Consider the following 18,480-nt stretch of genomic DNA (forward strand, 5'->3'; position numbering starts at 1 on the left):
GGGGGGAAGCTGTCCCAGAATAAGAAACTAGGCTTTTCTGTTTATTGGAGCAGGGGTATATAGGTGTATGAAGAGGGCGTTAAATCAGACAAACTCTCTTAAATATGTATGGGGCAAAATACTTTTAAATATTGCAAAACCCAGCGCTTCTATTCATGTGTCTGTTCCAGTGGTTTTGAGACTATTGCTTCTCTCTTCAGAAACAAAATCTGAAACTGCCTTCACACAAAACTCTTGCTAGTTTTGAGTGCAGAAAGCTTGTATGTCCCCCAGGTTTGAGTAAGCCAGCCACGTGTATTCATTAGGAGCTTTTCAAAGGTCTGTTACCAGAAGCGTAACCTGTAAGAGAGAATCGTGCAAGTTCTCTATTAGAGAATGAAGTGGTCGGTTTCCTTTGGGGTTGAAAAATGCCTCAGCCGGTTTTCGCGACGTTCTGCTGCGGGTGGGTTGTGTGTGGTGGTGGTGGGTGTTTTTAACCACTTAGGAATGCTGAGGAGAGTGAGTAACTGGACCATGGGCTGTGTTGGTCTGTTGGTAGCAGTTCTCCTGTAGACTGGGGTATTGAGCTCTCCTGCTTTAGTAGAACTGTGCTCATTTGCATTTTAATTGACTACAAATTGCAGAATTGGAAAGTAAGCAAGCCACTCTAAGAGTACGGAAATCACATCTGGTGTAAGTCTTACACTTCATAATATAACACCCACTTGGTGTACCAAGTAGTGACGCTTTATTATTTTGGCTTTAACAGACATACCACACTGAAATGTGTAAGTGAGAAGAATAATGTCACTGTGTGCAGGTGAACAAGGCTGTCCTGTACCTTAAACAGTGCACCTGATTAACTGCAAAAACAAAGCGAAGCTTTGCAAGTGCTGTTGGTGAAATTGAGTTTTACCTTTTCTTGCCTTCTTTCTAGACACTGAAGAGTGGTGAAGTTCAAGAGCAGTGGCTAACAGACCTCCATTACTGTTTCAACATCTACCTTGCCTCTCATCCCCAGGGACCTGGCCCTATAAATGCCGTCTATTAAAGAGGTCAAACTGCATTTATTGTAAAGCATTTACTTCTATTTAGTTTTGAATGGAAGATGTTGGAACAAAGCTTGTCAATTTTTTTGTAAGTGAAACAGAATAAAAGTTTTACAAAGAACTGCATACCTCTGTTGCCTTTCTTTTCAAACAAGTAGACGTTACTGGGAGTTGTTTCAGTAGATGTGGTGACCACGGTGAGGGGGGTTAAAATCCAGTCTCCTCAAAGCTTAAGTGCTTGCAGAGAAACAGACTGATATTAACTCCAATCATCTATTCTTTCAAAGCATCATATTAATTAAAAAAATAGAATTATGTGATACCAACTAGATCAAAAAATAGAAAACAATGTACTTTGAAACTAGAGTAACGTTTTTTTATTTTTGCTGAGTTCATATTTTTAAATTCTTTGTGCAAGGTAAATACTGTATGCTGGCAGCTCCAAAGCTATAAGAACAAGTTTCCTTCTAGAATAGGTTCTGTTTTTTCTTGCTTTCTGTAGAAACTTTTTGCACATGTATAAGACCAGTTATTAATATAGAAAACAATGGTGATAATATCAAAGGGTAGAAAACACACCCCTAACAATTCCCATAGGCTGTGGAAAGCAATTTATTTACGGAGTGTTTTTGTCAACATCTCTACTTTTCCTTCCAGATCCACAGCTAGCTAAGAAACAATTGTTTCTTTAGTACAGAAGTGGGGCATGGAGGTTGTTCTTCTGTTCCTGTTTAGATTTTGAAATACATTTCATAAACTTGAGGTGAAATTGAAGAGCAGGCTTTCAGAACTGCTACATCTTTACTACAGTTTCCCTCTCCTTTGAAACTGTATTTGAACACGTTTGAAATTCTGACTCTTGACAATGGAAAACTTTGGGTGCCTCTGCAACTCTATTGTAATGCTGGGCTTAGTGCTTCAGTTTCTGCTTCCGAATGCAATTCAGATTTCATCCTGTCAGTAAATAAATTAACAGTTGCATTTAAAAACTAATTTGTACACAAAATAAAATGAGTCCAACTCTTTAGAAGTCTGCTTGGCATGTAATGCTGAGATAATACAAAATTGAAAATGTGTTCAAGTTTAATATGTTGTAGGTGACTCATACATTATGAAAGATAACAGTTGTACTGGAATGTGCTCTTTAAATTTCAAACATTCAGTTTTGCTTAGTGCTTGAGTCCTGTATTTTTTGATTTTGCAGCAGTGGTTGGTCTCATGTTGTACGAAAATTGCTTTGATTTTCCCATGTTCTCCAGCAAATTAACACACTGTAGGTTGTTTACTGTAAAAGAACAAAATGGTTTTGATGAGTAACTAGTGGATAAAAAGAAGTTTGATCTACACTGCATTCTAGATTTGGTAAAGAATGAATCTACCAGGAAAAGAACTTCCCCGTTTTGTGACATCTCACTGTTGATCATCTGTAAATAGTTCAGTTTCTGGGGCACCCGGTACAACTAAGGCATACGCTGTAGCCTTCTAGGGAACACAGCCTGTAATCACGGAGCTGAACTTGCGCTTTCCCCTCATAAACGAAGGAAGGTTTCCAGGCTGACAGTTCAGTCACTAAATCAATGCTCTTGGCTGAGTTTGCTGAAGAGCAGCAAGAGATTTTGTTGAGCAATATTTAGCAACATTAGGTACTGGGTCATTTCTAGAAAGTAGGGGAAACTAGTCCAGGGCTAAAGCAAGTCCTCTCTGAATTGTTAGAAAGCAAAAACGAATGTCAGCTGACAATTCTCTTCAGTTTTGAGTCTGACTGAGTGTCTGGACTCATTCAGTGTTTTATTTACTGTAATGTGCTACAAACAATACGTGTGTTTTCCCTTCCCAGTTTTGTAGAGATTGGATGTGAGCATTTTGGTGCTTTATCCCGTTCTAGCCAGGGTCATCCCAAGTGCAAATCAGAACATTTCACTGAGGGGAAGAACCCAGGACGTCTTAAGGATGTCTTTCTAAAGCCAAGAATTGCCTCCTTTACAATTCTATAAACACACTTTGATGTCCACGGTGAAACAAAAAAAAGGGGCTTATCTGTCTGACCTGCAGAGAGCCTCTTCAAATGCCATTTATTGAATTGACAAAAGCCATCTATTTAACAAAATACAAAAAAGAACAACTTTCAGGTTCCAAATTGTTTTAATTGTATCAATCATAAAGGCCCTATTTGCCAGGAAATTTTGAAGCACCTACCCACTATCTGTGTGCCCCACCACACACTCCTTTTTGACTTGTTGCCCTCTGCCCCCCATTACTTATTTGTCCATTTCCTTTCAATACCTTCTGTGTGTCCCCACTCCAAAGTGTTTGGTCAGCTTATGCCAATAAGTTAAGGGAGTTTGGTGTCAGTCCCTGTTACAGATTTGTCACTGCGTACTTTTTCCACTACCTATATGAACATTAAAACTGGGGCTGACAGTCAGTCTTCACCTTCCCAGATGTACCTTCTGCAAGAGCAGAATCAAACTGAACAGTCCATTCTGACCTACTCCAGGCACCTACGTCAGAAACAGAGTATCTGGCATTAGCCACTGACAGCTCTGAACTTTTCCAACAAACGTAATGTTGTCATGCACAAAGGCAGTCAGATGAAAAACATGTTATTGTCTTTAAGTAAGGGCTAAAGTTCCCTCAGCTCCTATTAGGTGAATAAAAGTAGGTAGTGTTCTAAAGGAACTGGGCAGAATTCCTATCACTATCCTATTCGTCACCAAGTTATGAAAGCGAAGGACACTGAAACCTCAAAAGAAAGCCTTTTTATTTCAGAAGACAGGGAGATCTGTTGTCCTGAAAAGTTAAACGAAAAGAAGCATTATTTGCTAAAGCTCTTTTAAAATTTAGATTAACGTCTGCATGAAGAGGTGGCAATCAAACACCTGTCTGGTCAGGCCTCTTTAAAACAGTTTTCAAACAGTGGAAGAAAAAAGCCTCTGTTGGTGAGGCAGAAACTCACCTGCAGTGCTAACAAACCCAAGGACAGGTCTTCTGTCAGATTTCCTTTGACTTCAGTTTTGTTAAACTAGTTGGAAAATGTATTTTACTTCCCTTTGCAAATTACCTGACCTACTGTCTCCTTGAAGCAGTTGCTTTGTTGCTGTCTAGCTGTGGCCTGACTCTGAACTACATGTGATACAACCATGAAGACCAAATGTGCCAACAAGGCACTAAATCTCCACCTGGTAAAGGGCTAACGTTACCATTAGCTCCCATCCCTGAGTAAGTCCGTAACACAGTTGAAAAAGTCTTAGAAAGTGCCATTTAGTAAAGAAGTAGTAGGAGAAATGACCATGTACTCTTAAATTCATTTTCAAGCTGTCAAATAAAGCCACACGCATATAAGTTCCAGCATTTAATGACTTCGATAACACTCTTACAATCCCTGTTCCTCGATGCTATTCTGTATGATGCCGTGTAGCCCCTCTGCCTGCCTGCACGGCTTGACAGTCCTGATTGCGTCAACCCTACTGCCCCAATGCCAGTTCCACACGTGAAATTTCAGCTGCAAACAGAACTAAGCTTTCCCAAGGAAGACCTGGTAGAGACTACATGGCTTCTGAGTCAGCCACAAATAAATGCATGGTTTCATTAAGAGCCTTAAAACTCACTGCAAGTAAAATTCTAGGAAATTATTAAGGCTCTGTGCACAGTGCAGGAATCCCCTTATGCCATTTTAGATGAGTAACTTTGGATTTTCAAGTTTTCGTCTGTGCACCAAACCATGTATTTCTAACAAACAGGTGTGTAAATTCTTGGTATACGTAGGAATCTGCTCTCTTCCCTTCTATAGGACTAGTAAGTATTTGTGCTGCTGAACCAAAGTATGAACATCTCTAAGTAATTTTAACCACAACTGAATGTTATCTGGCTTATCACTGTACAAGTCCATTATATTAAGGTTTATCCTAGTAACAGCCCAATGAAAATAGGTTTTCATATCAATGATTCAACATAAGGATAAAAGTGCAGTGCTCAAGTAAGTCCAAAAGTAGTGAAAGAGTGAGTGTGCGAGCACAACGGTTTGGTAGTAGTTACATGTTTTGAGATAAGATCCCAGTTCTTGAGCAGACTTTTTTCTTTTCTAAGAAGATGAAACCAATTTCATATATAAATAAACATCAAAGTATTCTTAAAATGTATGTGTCCTACCTGAGACCAGCTGCACGTCCGAAAGCTTCAGCTTAGAAGGAGGTCTTGTTGGCTGATACGCTCTGCCTTCCTGAGAACGTCCTTTAACAAACAATATGAACAGCTGTTTATTCACATAAAGCTGTGGCTATGTATAGCTATAAACTATTTAAGTAAGTAGGCTACAGCATTATTTTATCCTAATTTTTTTTTCATTTATGATGAGGAAACTCATGAGAGGTTCTATATGACAGAAAACTGTGACAACCACAACTGGACTTTTAACTAAAGTTAAAATACATCTTGCAGTTGCTACAAAAAAGAAAGAAAGTAAAATTATTATTAGCTCTATTTATTTATTTAATCATTTTTGGCTATCTAAACCACAGAGCCATGACAGAAGTGACTTATCACCTGGTAGAGTACACATAGTTAGCACATCCTTACTCCATCATTGATCCACACTGTGAAGGAACTCAAGGTTTAAAAGCAATGTTTTTCCTCTACCCTTTCTTCAAGACGCATTCCTTTGCACCATGCACATTCAGGCATAGTGCAAAGCAGTGCGGTGTTATCAGAAAGGATGATCCTGCCCTTTCAATACAGACCAGCTGTCTTCAAACAAGAAAGTTATTAACATGGAACAAGATCATATTCTTCAAATGGAAATATTTAAAAACCAATACCAATCCAAAAAAGTTTAAAACGACGCTTAAAAAAATTAAACCACGATCCAGATAGCCACTGTGCATCGATACAGCCAGCTATCCCCAGTTTAACTGCTCTGTTCTCCTTTGATATACGTGAGCAGCTCTGGCAACAGTATTATTTGGTTGCTCAAGACCGGTGCTGGCACAATGCTACGCGGTGATTCAAACAGCTTTAGCAGCAGCCATTTTAAATCACAGAGGTGGGTATTTTTTTCAACCTGAAACAGAAACACAATTACCCAGAACACCTGAGATTCGGACTGATTTTTATAAATAGTTGAAATCCCTATCAATTAGGTCAGAAATGTACAGAAGAATTCAAAATACAGGGAACACTCTTATAAAAATAAAAGCGTAGCTATTTAGAAGAAAGTATAGTGAGGACAAAATTACCATAGATCTGCTTAAGGATGGACTGCTTGCTGGGTTTTATGGCTGAGCTGGTTTTGTTTATAGATTTCAGATTTTTACATGAAGGAACTGATTTCAGAGGGCTATGGTTCAGCTGTTTCTTCCAAGCAACTTGAATGAAGAAGGCAGCTGTCTCTTGTCTCCATTTGTCTTCATCTTCTTTGCACTGCCGCTTAGCACTAAGAAGCTGAAACAACTCCTGTCTTAGCTGGTAACTAGAGAGCAGAAAAGAGAAGAGCACTTGTTTTAGGTGACCTGTTTTAACTTCAGTGCTTTCCACGCATCAGTTCACATGGTGGATTACATGAGTAACTGGGAAAACAGAACTCCCACTGATGTGCTAAGTCATTTGGATGAGAAATGTTTGCTCAGAAGAAAAAGTAGGAGCTGGGTTCAATTCTGGATGCATCCATTATTTCACACAGCTAATAAAGATCTGGCATTACAGGTATCGCAGTACTGCAACGTCAGCTTATTAACTGCTTTACAATATATAGAAAATCTGGAGAAGACAAAACCTATAAATATTTATGATATAACAGTATAATCAATACTGTTTTCTCATTTTCACTATATTCACAGCTTAATAACACCACATTTTCTCGTGTGCCATACCACTTTGTATTCTCGGTCAATCAGTGCAAAAGAGGAGTCAAATCTACCTCTTACGGGTTCAGCTGCACATTTCCTCTACAGAAAACTGAGCTGCTTTCCATCCCTCCTCTGAAGATGCTCCCCTCACCTTGTTTTCAGCAATCTGTTCTCGCTTTTTTTCCCTGCCCTTCAAAGGCTCCCTGCCTCCCGACCCAACCTTGCCACGGCTGCTTTGATGTGACACGCAGTCACAGCTTTGTTCCAAGTGGCAACTGTGGATTATCTGTCCTTCTTCCCGCTTCGGTGGCTAACGGCACCACCAACAAGGAGTTGTTTGTTGGGTTTTTTTCTTAAATCAGATATAAGTATTCAATCAGATATTGGCATTTCACGCTCACAAGTCAATTAACTGGCCTAGCAATTAACTCTGAATCTTCCAGTACAAACCTGTCAAAAATGAACACTGAGTAACACTTGTAAAATATTAATTATAAGTGTTTGGTAACAGGCTAAAACACATTGACCATCATCCCTTCCGGCATTTGAAAAGGATGCTCTGGTAAAGGCAGTGAGGAAGGAGGGAGAAAGAGGCGATTTTGTTCTGTTGCTCCATCTGTAACAAGTTCTGCATTAAAACAAAAGACAACACAACCAGATACAAATTGTTTAAATATATAAGACAATGCACTATATAATTCAAACAAACCAGCAGCTGCATACAGAAAATGACTACGTAATATCATAACAAAATGCCAAAGGGGGATGATATGCTCAGTTACAGCCCCAATTATTTTAAACTTTCAATAAGCTTAGTAAATTACCTCTGCAAAATTTGTTGGGTGAGACAAACGTATTTAATCTTAATTTAGTGGAGCTTCAGAATTCAGGCATGTACTGTTACACAGCTCATTAAAGCGTGTAACGAATGTGGGGAGCAACTGCATTTTACCAATAAATGTCTGTAGTGCCTACAAGTTGCAAAGTGCTGCATGAATTCAGAACAGGAGCACTATTAAGAGACAGAAGAAAAAAATGATCCAGTTTTGTTAAATAACACATCACTTAGAACTTTTCAACAGGGTAAGAGAGGAAGAGAAAGTGAAGGGGGGCACAGTTACAGTGACTTGCTAACATAACTTGAGCTAAGGATGGGTTATGTGAATACTGCTGCAGGAAAAACAATTGGAGAACTGTTTCATACTTGAGCAGAAAACAATACTAAGCTATTCTCTTGGAATTTGGTAATTACTGCCAGAAGCCTTTGCTGATACATGAAATGACCCATTCACAGGCACTCCACCTTCGCACCCAGCAGTGATTTCATGTTTGTAGAGAACTTCTGGTAGTTTTTAGCAACAAGAAAACTCTGCAGCTCTGACACTGAGAAGATGTAGGCAGTTAGCTTTGGAGCATGTGCACATTTTTTTTTAATTCAGCTCTCCCATAACAGATCATTCTGATCCTGGTGAGAAAAAAGAAGAATGGGACCAAGTTTGATGCTCTATGAATCTGATGTGGTGCCTTAACAAAATACCCAGTGCTTAAGTCAACAAAGCTACTGCACATAAAAGAAATATGGAACGTATGTGCACAATGACAAAGCTGGCAAATGGTATTCAGATTCATTGTTACAGAAGCTCTAATCTTAAAAACTACTGCTGGTCAAAGTATGCATACACATATATAAAAAATATAGCCTGATTCCATCAGGAGAGCAACAATGACAGCAACCAACTTATTTCCAGCTTCTGTCAACTCACTGTGGGCCCTGGAGAATGGCACAGGCCTCAGTGCCCCCCACGAGAGAGCAAGCCAGACACAGGATTTGTAAGCCTCAACGAGCAGGATAAGCAATTAACCTTTGGCAAGCCACACACCTTAAAATACACTTTTGAGGACTACATTTATAAAGTTTGTGGACTGTGGGAATTGAAACATTTTCCCGAGAAAGGCAAGTTTAATATACTTAAGTAGACGAGTACCATTGTGTTGTAGCTCACAATAGCTCTCGATGAACTTTTAGTAAGTAAATCATGACTATAAAAGTTGCAGAGTGAGACAAATGTACTAAATCCTAATTTAGAGAAATGCCAGAACTCAAGCGTGTACTTCTACATGTTTCTGATGTAGAATTATACATTAACAACGTGTAATTTTATTGCTGTCTAAAGTACATGCTATTTACCAGTGCAAACCTGGACCCAAAAGACAAACATGGGACTGAGTAGGACCCACAGCCACACAGTAGATACCTGCTTAACAACTGTAATTCGGTGTACAGTGGATAGGAAATCAAGTATTCAGAGAGAGCGTCAGAATAACTGACATGTTAGCAGTCAGCACGTACAGCTACCTCGTGTGAGCTAGCTGGAAATGCTAACCATGACTTCTTGACAGGCGAGTACCACCATCTGACTTGGGTTCCACATCCTAAAATACCCACACTACTTCTTATTTTGAGATCATATATGAACTCCGCTTCAAAGGAAGAGGCAGAACTCTCTTCTTTTTAAAAATAAGCATTATTGCTGTGGTAATAGCATGGGAGGAGGAAATCTGGTTCATTTTCACAGCTCTCATCATCCATCTGAGTTTCAAAATACTCAGACAATAGAGCTCACATTGAGCTTGAAGCGTAAGCAGAAAAGGCGGCAGAACCGGTGGGCCTGGGAGAGAGAAGGCAGGAGGGAAGCACGGCTCTTCGGAACAGTGTAGTGCCCTCACTGCAGCATCGCTGCCCAATGAACTGTTCTGTGTTCTGCATCAAAACATTCACTGAAACAAATGCATTATGATATTGCTGCAAACTTTATGAACTCCATCAAAGCTCTAGCAACAGTAAACTGTCCGCAGACGTAACGAAGCGACAGTGGAGGAGCTGCAAAACTAATCTCTCCTGCAGTCTTGCAGAATTTATGATCCTTGTTAGTGTTCTATAAGTTTTGCAAACGGAACAAATATATTTATTTTTCTTTATTAATTCTTTAAATAACAAATGTCATTTAAACGATCTTTAATCCCCATAATTTCTGAAGTGTTGTAAGTGCATGCACTTCTTGCTGAGATAACACACCATCGCTGTTTCAGCAGGTGGATAGTTTAGAAAGATCTATCCAAAATCTTTAGATAGTCAAAACTTTAAATGGAATGCAAAGATTTCCACACAGGTAAACTAGCTGAGCACAAAGCTTTAGGTCCCAGTTCTTGTGAGGAAATTTGCAGAAGCACTCACTACACATCTTTACACTTTGACTGAAAGATATGGCATGTGCCTACTCCTCTGTAAGGAATTTAATTCGGTGCTAAGTGAAAACAGCATAGCCTTCAGAAGCAATAGCATCACTTATGGATATACTCTCCTAATCTACCCCTGACTGACTTTAGCTTTTGGTATCTAAAAGGCTCTGAACACAAGAATAAGGGATCTAAATTAGAAAAGAAGGCCAAGGAGGACATTGCCAGCACTGAGCTACTTACATAGTGCTTGGAAACAGCAGAGCAAGCTGATGGCAGAAGTGGTGGATCAATGGGAGAACAAGTGGCTGCTTTGCTTTGCAGTTCAGTGTGGGTATGAGGAATATGGCAGGAATCATGGAACCATAGACTGGTTTGGGTTGGAAGGGACCTTTAAAGACCATCTAGTTCCACCCCCCCTGCCATGGGCAGGGACCCCTTCCACTACATCAGGTTGCTCAAAGCCCCGTCCAACCTGGCCTTGAACACTTCCAGGGAGGGGGCAGCCACAGCCTCTCTGAGCAACCTGTTCCAGTGTCTCACCGCCCTCATCGTAAAAAAATTCCTCCTTATGTCCAATCTAACTCTACCCTCTGTCAGTTTAAAACTGTTGCCCCTTGTTCTGTCACTACAGGCCTTGGTAAAAAGTCTCTGTCTCTTTTTTCTGAGCCTCCCATATATATTGAAAGGCCACTATAAGGTCTCCCCAAAGCCTTCTCTTCTCCAGGCTGAACAACCCTGACTCTCTTGGTCTTTATTCATAGGAGAGGTGTTCCAGCCCTCTGATCATTTTGGGGGCCCTCTGGACCCACTCCAACAGGTCCATGTCTTTCCTGTACTAGGGACCCCAGACCTGGATGCATAAATAGCAAACAGAGAACAAAGATAATACAAGTACAGAAATAGCTGATACTGTACAAAAAGTCAGAATCTTCACAAAAAAAAAAAAAAAAAGAGGCTCTAAAATGAATTAAAGATACCATGTTCCAAAATTTTAACTTTTCACTGGAATGGGAATGTATGCACAAAAGCCAGCGTAACTTTTATATTCCAACAACAGTGAAGAGATAACCTGGAATATTACTGGACTTCAAATCCAACCTCACGCTTGGAAATATTTAGACTAATCAGTAAAAGAGCTGGAGCAAACAGATGTATTTGCTGAGCCAACACAAATGTTGAAATGGCCACGTTTCAGTTTAGGAACAAATGGACCGCTGGCATGGACCACGGGGTGTGTGGTCTGGTGCCCCTTCCCTAGTAATGGGCAGCATCAGCTCTTTTCTGAGAAAGACAAGACTTCTTTGGACTTCATAAGTTCACTGTACAAAGCAACAGGAGAAATATCGTTTCTCAGAACTTAACAAACAAGCAGCTAGTAATACTTGTCTCTTAGCTCCCTGGTGTTTTGTACAATAGGGAATACAGGTAACACTCCACCTTGCAAAGTAAGAAATGGGATTTTGTAAGCCTGGAAGCACCACTGAAAACAGGCAGCACAACCTCGTGCCTCTTTTTTAGCTTTTCAATGCTACGTGGTAATTGGCAAAAAGATCTTTTCTTGTCAAAACAGCAGGCTTGTACAATAAGTATTCAGAACTGGTAGAACATATTCTGAACTCTCTTCACTTGTGGTCTTGGCCTCGCTTGATGAGGCCCAGAGGACACGTTACTGTTGTGGCTGTACAGCCTGGGCTGGCTGCCTCCTGCGGCTGGATGCGGTGACAAAGAGAGCAGACCCTGATGCTCCAGCTGCTGCGTGCTCCCCTCTGCTCCACGCTGGGGCAGACAAGTTGGATGCAGACGCTGCCCTGCACCAGGAAGACAGCTAGTACTTGGCTGCTGGCACAGGAAGGGGTAAAAACAGCCCCTCTGAATTTCTCTGCGAGGGAATCAAAGCTTCCAGCATGACCCAGAAGAAGGGGAGGTCTACCAGTGACTCAGCATTTATTCTGCAGGTAGTTGGGCATTAAGACCCGATTCTGCTGTTGCAGGAAACTTGCAGGTTCCCCAGGGACTAGTATAAAGGATGTTACTACCTTCTGTACGTGCCCAGACACCTGCCAGCTGCTCCCTTTGATACAGTTTGGTTGGGGGAACAACTGAACTACACCATGAGGTGTGAGAGTTGAGCTCTCAAAGAAACATCCTTGTTATTTTTTCTTTAACTGAATATTAAAACATATATGAAAGTGTTAAACTAGTGAGAGACCTGGAAAAATCAGTTACTAGTAAAAATCAGCAATTTAGTTTTCTGCATCCACATAAAAACTGAAGAAAATTTCAGTAAAAAATAGGAAATAACAATTATGTACATATCACATGCTTCACCTACAGCTGCCATACTCTTCTTATCAATTTTGATAAGAAATTAATTAAGGAGCACATACATCAAGAATGACTGTATTTCTGAGGTTGAACCTCATGCATTCATGAAAGCAGAACAATGCTGTGGAAAGCAAACACTGGGACACCTCGCTCCCTTCCATCTGCCTCTTCTGTACAGCAGTTGTTCCTGCTCAATCAAGTTATCAAGTCAGGTTCAAGTTTTGGCAATGAACTCCATCTGAGCTTCCAAACCTCTTCTGGTTTGACTATCCAGTTAAAAGTCAGGTCAGAATACAATTTCAGGTGTGTCAGTAAATGGTGGTGAAGGATCTGGCTACAAAAACCTTTTCAGGAAAAACCCTATATCCTGCCACGTGCAAGTTTGCTAATGAACACGACAGCAGTGAACTCCAGGTTCAAGCAAATCTTGATCGGCACTCTCTAAAGAAATATCAGTGCTTGAAAAATGAATTTAATAACTTGTCCAATTATTAAAAGACATCACTTACCTCGTGTTTTTTATGAACTTACTAATGTAATTCTAGGTGACTGGAACCCTCCTCCATTTGTTTGGTGAAAGATTATTAAATTCCTGATTTAGCACTGGTAATGTCGTAAGCAAAAGGACCAAATAAAGTGCATTGCCAACAAGCCTAATTTAATTTACATCTACTTGTGTCTCACTCTTCCCTAGCTACTGAAACAGTAGTCTTACCTTCTCCACGTCCTCTGTATGACTGTAGCAGCGTAGTTCTTCTTTCGAAACAGCTCTTTTCTTTTTCTTTCTTTTTCTATTATCTGCATTCGAATCTCTAAAGGGATTAGTTCAATATTTGTACTTTGCCATGCAACAGAACATAATTGATCATCTGCATTCCTGGATCCAATTACGCCTGTTTTTTCCAAGTTCAAACTGTCATCAGGAGCAGAATACGCTGCTGGGTTTCTTGGCACAGTTCCGGTAGGTTCTGCCTCAGCAGACAATAAAGGGGAGGCCTTTTTTGCTAATTCATTATTTCCCACTTTCTTAGTTTGTTCTACAGCATGCACACTCTCAGTTCTGGTGTTTACAAACACTGTTTTGGCACTTCCTGGTCGACTAGAGCCAGCTGGTGAACATCGCTCATCATTTACCTCTTTATTTCTGTGTTTCTGCTGATGCCTTTTGCCTTTGGAAGAAGCTTCACACTGCTTTGAGTTTCTCGCAGTTCCACCAGTACAACTGACGTTGCTGAAGAGCACAGCTGTTCCCTCACAATGGTCCCTGTTGCCAGATGAAGTCTGACTTTGATCCCTTAATTTTTCCCCAACACTAGCAGTCTTACAAGCAGAAGTATGTCTTTTGCTCCTCCGAGCACAAGTAGCCGTTGCCTCGACAGTGTGCTCCTTGTGCTTTTCTCCATGCGGTTCTGTGGCAGCTGCAATGTGATGTTTCACTTCAGCTTTTGTTCCCTCTTTTGCTTTTCCACAGTGAAAATGGACACAACTTGACTTGCTTTTGTTGTGTTTCCTCAACGAATCTTTAGGCAGAGAAATGGAAACCAACACTCAGTCTGTGATCCAGCAAAACACAGTTTATGTCTCTATTTTTTTTCGCTCAGTTACCTTTGAGGCACGCTAGGATTTACTTAAATGGAAAAAATGTATAAGCTGGAAGAATCAGAAGAGGACATGATTGCCTGTAACAGTACAGTCCCAAACTTCTTCATTTGCTTACCATTCTACAAGTATTTTTCTTTCTCACATTACATTTGAGTTAGATGCCTAAAAAAAGTCACAGGAAGGAACTATTTCTTCACCTACCTGAACCACTGGTCTCCTAAGACACAAGCTCATCACCACATGGTGCAGGAATGCAGCCCCATGAACACACCTACTTGTTCCAGTGAAGACACCATAACCTGTGAAGACCTTCCCTGTTTCAAGCTTATTTGCTAAACTTCTGCTCTAGCCACCCTGCATCCTAGCACATGATGACAGACAGGGTAACCCACTGACCCAGGAAACCCAGAGCACTTGCCTTCTCAGTACTTTCCTTGACATCCTAAAGGAAGCTATGAAGTCCTTCCCATTTTTGTCTTGCTGCAAGATTTCTCTTCCAATTCTAGGGTGGGAAGATAAATCCTGTGTGATAACTCCATCTAAGCACTCTTGTGAGTATGACTCAGAAGCCAGACTGGAGTGCAAAACTGAAAATCTCCATCTACCATCCACTTTGTATTTTATTAGGAAACTCAGTGGAATGAGAAAAATAGACCAGACAGGATGAAATGTAACAAACAGGGTGTTAAAGGGTAGGTAAGAAAGATATCTTTGATATAATGGAATCACAGAAAATCTTCTGGATTTTCCAAAACCTGGTAAAACCATCCTACATTTTTCATCCCTGTAACACTTTTACAGGATACTCCCTTGACTTGATAACAGAATATGGCAGATTAACAGATTACACAGAAAAAACTCAGGAGTATCATCACTGATGTCTCCAACAGAGAAGATTTATCATGGTGACAGGTCAATACGGGCAGAGAGGTTACTCTAACATACACATGATTGTCATACGGGTAACTAGCCCTGTATGTTCTGGGACAGGGAAGAAATATTTTAACCTATTTTAATATATTATTAATTTAATTCTTTTTTATCTATTTTAATCTAGTATTTTTATCTCCCAGAACGAAGAAGGAAACTCCCTCTCTCTCTCATCACACCAGGGGAATAGACAATTTAAAAAATGTGCCTTTTGAAGCCAAGATTTCTGCGGGCATAATCCCACTCTTAATGAAGCCAAGTACAAAATTGCCAGTGCCATCAGTAAAAATGTTATAGGGCTGACAGTCAACTCAAACGTATTGAATTTCCAGGACTGTCACAACATTATTTTGATCTCCCAACAAGTTAATTTTCACAGTTGTGAGGAAAAAGAGCACAGCCTTTTAAAATGACCTTGTCATTCCAAACTCACCAAAACTTGCTACCTGATTTGTATATACAGCCTGAAGAATGCATTCGCTGTAACACATTTAAATTGTTAAAGTAGTATGTGCAAAACTTCCCAATCTGAACAACTGGATAACTGGGGAATGGAAAAAAAACATCATTTAAGTATTCTAGATCACCTTTTGAGGAAATAAACTTTCTTAGATAGGAAGACCAAGCAATAACAAGTACAGAGCACAAGAAAAAATTTATCTGTTGCTATTATAATTAAGGCAAATGAGACAACATGTATAGAAAAGAAGATTTTAGTGGAGAAGAGATCAGAATAGACCCACCAATTAAATCATATATTGTTTTCATATCTGGTTAGCAGATTCAAAAAATCAATTTGCAATTGCTGAAAATTTTTCTAAGTGCCAGCCCACAGGATCTAAATTTATAATTTCAATAAAACATCCAATGAAGTCCATTAAAGTTTTGGTGACAAGAGGGTTGATTAAAATACCTAATGAGAACTGATTAAAGGACTTCATGATTTGATCCTTGCTGCGCCAACTTTCCTGGCAGCATTCCAATAACAAAAAGAGAATGCGTATGTAAAAATGGCATAGCATTTTATTTCAAACACAGGTTTTTTGGATTGGGCAAGATGGGGCTTTCTTTACGATCTCTGACGGCAACATGGTCTCGCTGTAGAAGAAGTAGACATGTTATCATGTCTTTTCAGAAGACCCTTGAGTAAAGAGTTTTGTTCTCTTCATGCTCAACACTCATGGTGAAGAAAGACAATAAACAATAGTGAACAATTTTCTATTTAAAATTAAAATTCTATCTTTTGCAGAAATTGTATTCTGCTTTTAAAGATCTACTGAAACACAAAAAATCTCCAGGCAATAGCCCATATAGTTTTAAAACTATCAACATGGAAAACTTATTCTGGCATAGCTACTTTGGAAATCTCCAACTTCAGGGAAGCCTTCAATCAAATGTCCAAGCTACATGCTGCTAGCATTTGCTGCTGGTTTGAATTCCCTAGGTTACTGTGAGGGGTAGTGTAGACAACTGAATATTAATGTGTTTTTTCAAACATAAGTATCAATATTAGAATCCTCTGCAGAAAATTTGGCAAATTCAGTCCTGATCTCTGTAGTCAGTTTGACCCTACAGCCCATGTTTCCCATGGACTACCTATTACCTACTTCCTTAGGTCATTCTCTCCATGCAAAACCATTATATTTGTTCCAAGAAACAGTGGGAGTCTGACTGATGCAATGCAGTTTCCATTGGCATAGCCAATGGAAGATTTTGGCAAAGAATGGATAGAGTCAGTAAAAGAAAAGGCTGTTCATTCCTCCTTTATAATTCCTTTGTCCTTCTCTTCTCTCTTCACTGTTCTAATCTTCCCCACATCTTTCTTCTTCCTTTCCCTTTTCTCAGTACTTACCAACTTCTCCTCATTATGTTCTCCTCATTACAACTATCCATTTTTCATTTGGCAACCACTGTTTCTGGTTATTCTTACAGGTTTTACTTTGCCATCTGAATATTTTAATAGAAATTTAATACACATACAGATAAAGCTTGCTAGAATTTTTAACACACACTTAGATATCACAGTGTAAATTAGGCTAAGATATACATGTCTTTTTTTACTATGACAATACAGTCAAATATTCTGTTTACCAACGCACTTCCATGTAAAAGCTAAAGAAATCTAGGTAAAATGATTCAGTAGGAACAGCTCTTTTTCTTTTCATTTGGATTACTATAATATTCTGATTATCAGAATTTCCAGAGGAATTAGCAATGATTTTACATCTGAGAAGGAGTTCCTGCAACTTACCTTAAATAAACTACTTATGCAATTTTTGCTTCTAATGATAACAAAGATGCTTTTACATGACCAGTTTTGAAAGATTTGAGCCATGGGCTCCTTTAACTGGTTGAAGTTGGAACTGATTGAAATGTTATTAAAATGTTTATCTTGCAAAAACTAATATAGGAGTGGTCAAGAAGTGATGATAAACTCATGATGCATTTACAGACAGAATAGAAGAGTGGAGCAGGGCAAAAAAACTAACAAAGAACTTCAACACACTGTTTCATAGTACAATTTCTAAAAACAGTCTTACTTCTTCAAAAATATCCTAGAGTGTTCTCAACAAGAGGACTTCAAAGACAGATCATGGGAGTACCCTGTCATGGATAATGAAGCTGGCTGAACAGCTCCCTCTGTGTGCTGGAGATGCCACTTAGAATGATTTTACTCTCATTTTAACATTGTTTAAAAACAAGTGTTACAACTTCTCCATTAACATTCTTCAAGAATCCCACAGATATGCCAAATATCTTTAATCTTATTTTCTCCAAACAGTGCAAAGAACAGAACAACTACCGACAACCTGTTCTCACATATTTTAGGTATTTCACAGACACTGTAGATACTGGTATTTCTGACTACTTAAGTTGACTGAACACACAGAGTAAAAGATTCTGTATCTAGCTCTATCCTATATGAACTACCTAAATAACAAAAGAAGAAGAAATTACAGAAAGAGTAAAACAGGTCCTGTATTTAAAACACCCCCAGACATGGACAAAAAGGATCATGAGGAAAATTAAAAAAAGATTACAAACCTTGCCTGATTTTATGACCTTCACTCTGAGGCTCTCCTGACAGGCAACTCTCCTTTGGTGTCCCTTTGTTGTGACAAGCTTTAGGTGAACCTCTACTGTTTCTCCCCGGTGGAATTTGTGAAGCATTGAGGGACAGAGGTCTCTTATTCTGTATATCGATTGGTTTATTAGGTAACTGTGAGATGCTGGTAGTCTTCTCTCGATTTGCAGGATTCTGCTGTACTCGAAACCTATTTTGCTCCATATTCTGCGTCCCTTTCTGTAGCTTGGCTTCTTTTCTCTTACTTTCCTCTTCACGTTTCCTGTAATTATAGTCAATACCATAAGAATTCCAAAGACAAAATCTTGGGAGGGTGTATCTAACTTGAACACATTCCTCTCTAGAAACCTAACACTGCCACAATAGAACCTTGACTATAACATTTTTGTGAGAAATGGACACCTATTGCATGGAAGCATCTTAGCTTGAT

At 39.5% G+C, this 18,480-nt stretch overlaps 2 protein-coding genes across 4 annotated transcripts in view; one reads left to right on the forward strand and one right to left on the reverse strand.

Annotated features, from left to right (window-relative positions):
* TEX10 (testis expressed 10) overlaps window positions 1-1,154 on the forward strand; it is a 61,343-nt gene extending 60,189 nt beyond the window's left edge. Inside the window, exon 16 of the mRNA XM_074876554.1 lies at window positions 917-1,154. Coding sequence (XP_074732655.1) covers window positions 917-1,030 — 114 coding nt within the window. The 3' untranslated portion in view covers window positions 1,031-1,154. The remainder of the gene's footprint in view (window positions 1-916) is intronic.
* A 225-nt stretch (window positions 1,155-1,379) lies between these two features.
* INVS (inversin) overlaps window positions 1,380-18,480 on the reverse strand; it is a 99,665-nt gene continuing 82,564 nt past the window's right edge. For all 3 annotated transcript variants that reach the window (XM_074876532.1, XM_074876523.1, XM_074876541.1), the window contains 5 exons: window positions 18,011-18,312; window positions 13,149-13,953; window positions 6,260-6,492; window positions 5,178-5,258; window positions 1,380-2,313 (listed from right to left, as the gene is read on the reverse strand). In XM_074876532.1, coding sequence (XP_074732633.1) covers window positions 2,198-2,313; window positions 5,178-5,258; window positions 6,260-6,492; window positions 13,149-13,953; window positions 18,011-18,312 — 1,537 coding nt within the window. In that variant the 3' untranslated portion in view covers window positions 1,380-2,197. The remainder of the gene's footprint in view (window positions 2,314-5,177; window positions 5,259-6,259; window positions 6,493-13,148; window positions 13,954-18,010; window positions 18,313-18,480) is intronic.

This window comes from Strix uralensis, chromosome 1 (genome assembly GCF_047716275.1).
Source record: "Strix uralensis isolate ZFMK-TIS-50842 chromosome 1, bStrUra1, whole genome shotgun sequence".
NCBI lineage: Eukaryota > Metazoa > Chordata > Aves > Strigiformes > Strigidae > Strix > Strix uralensis.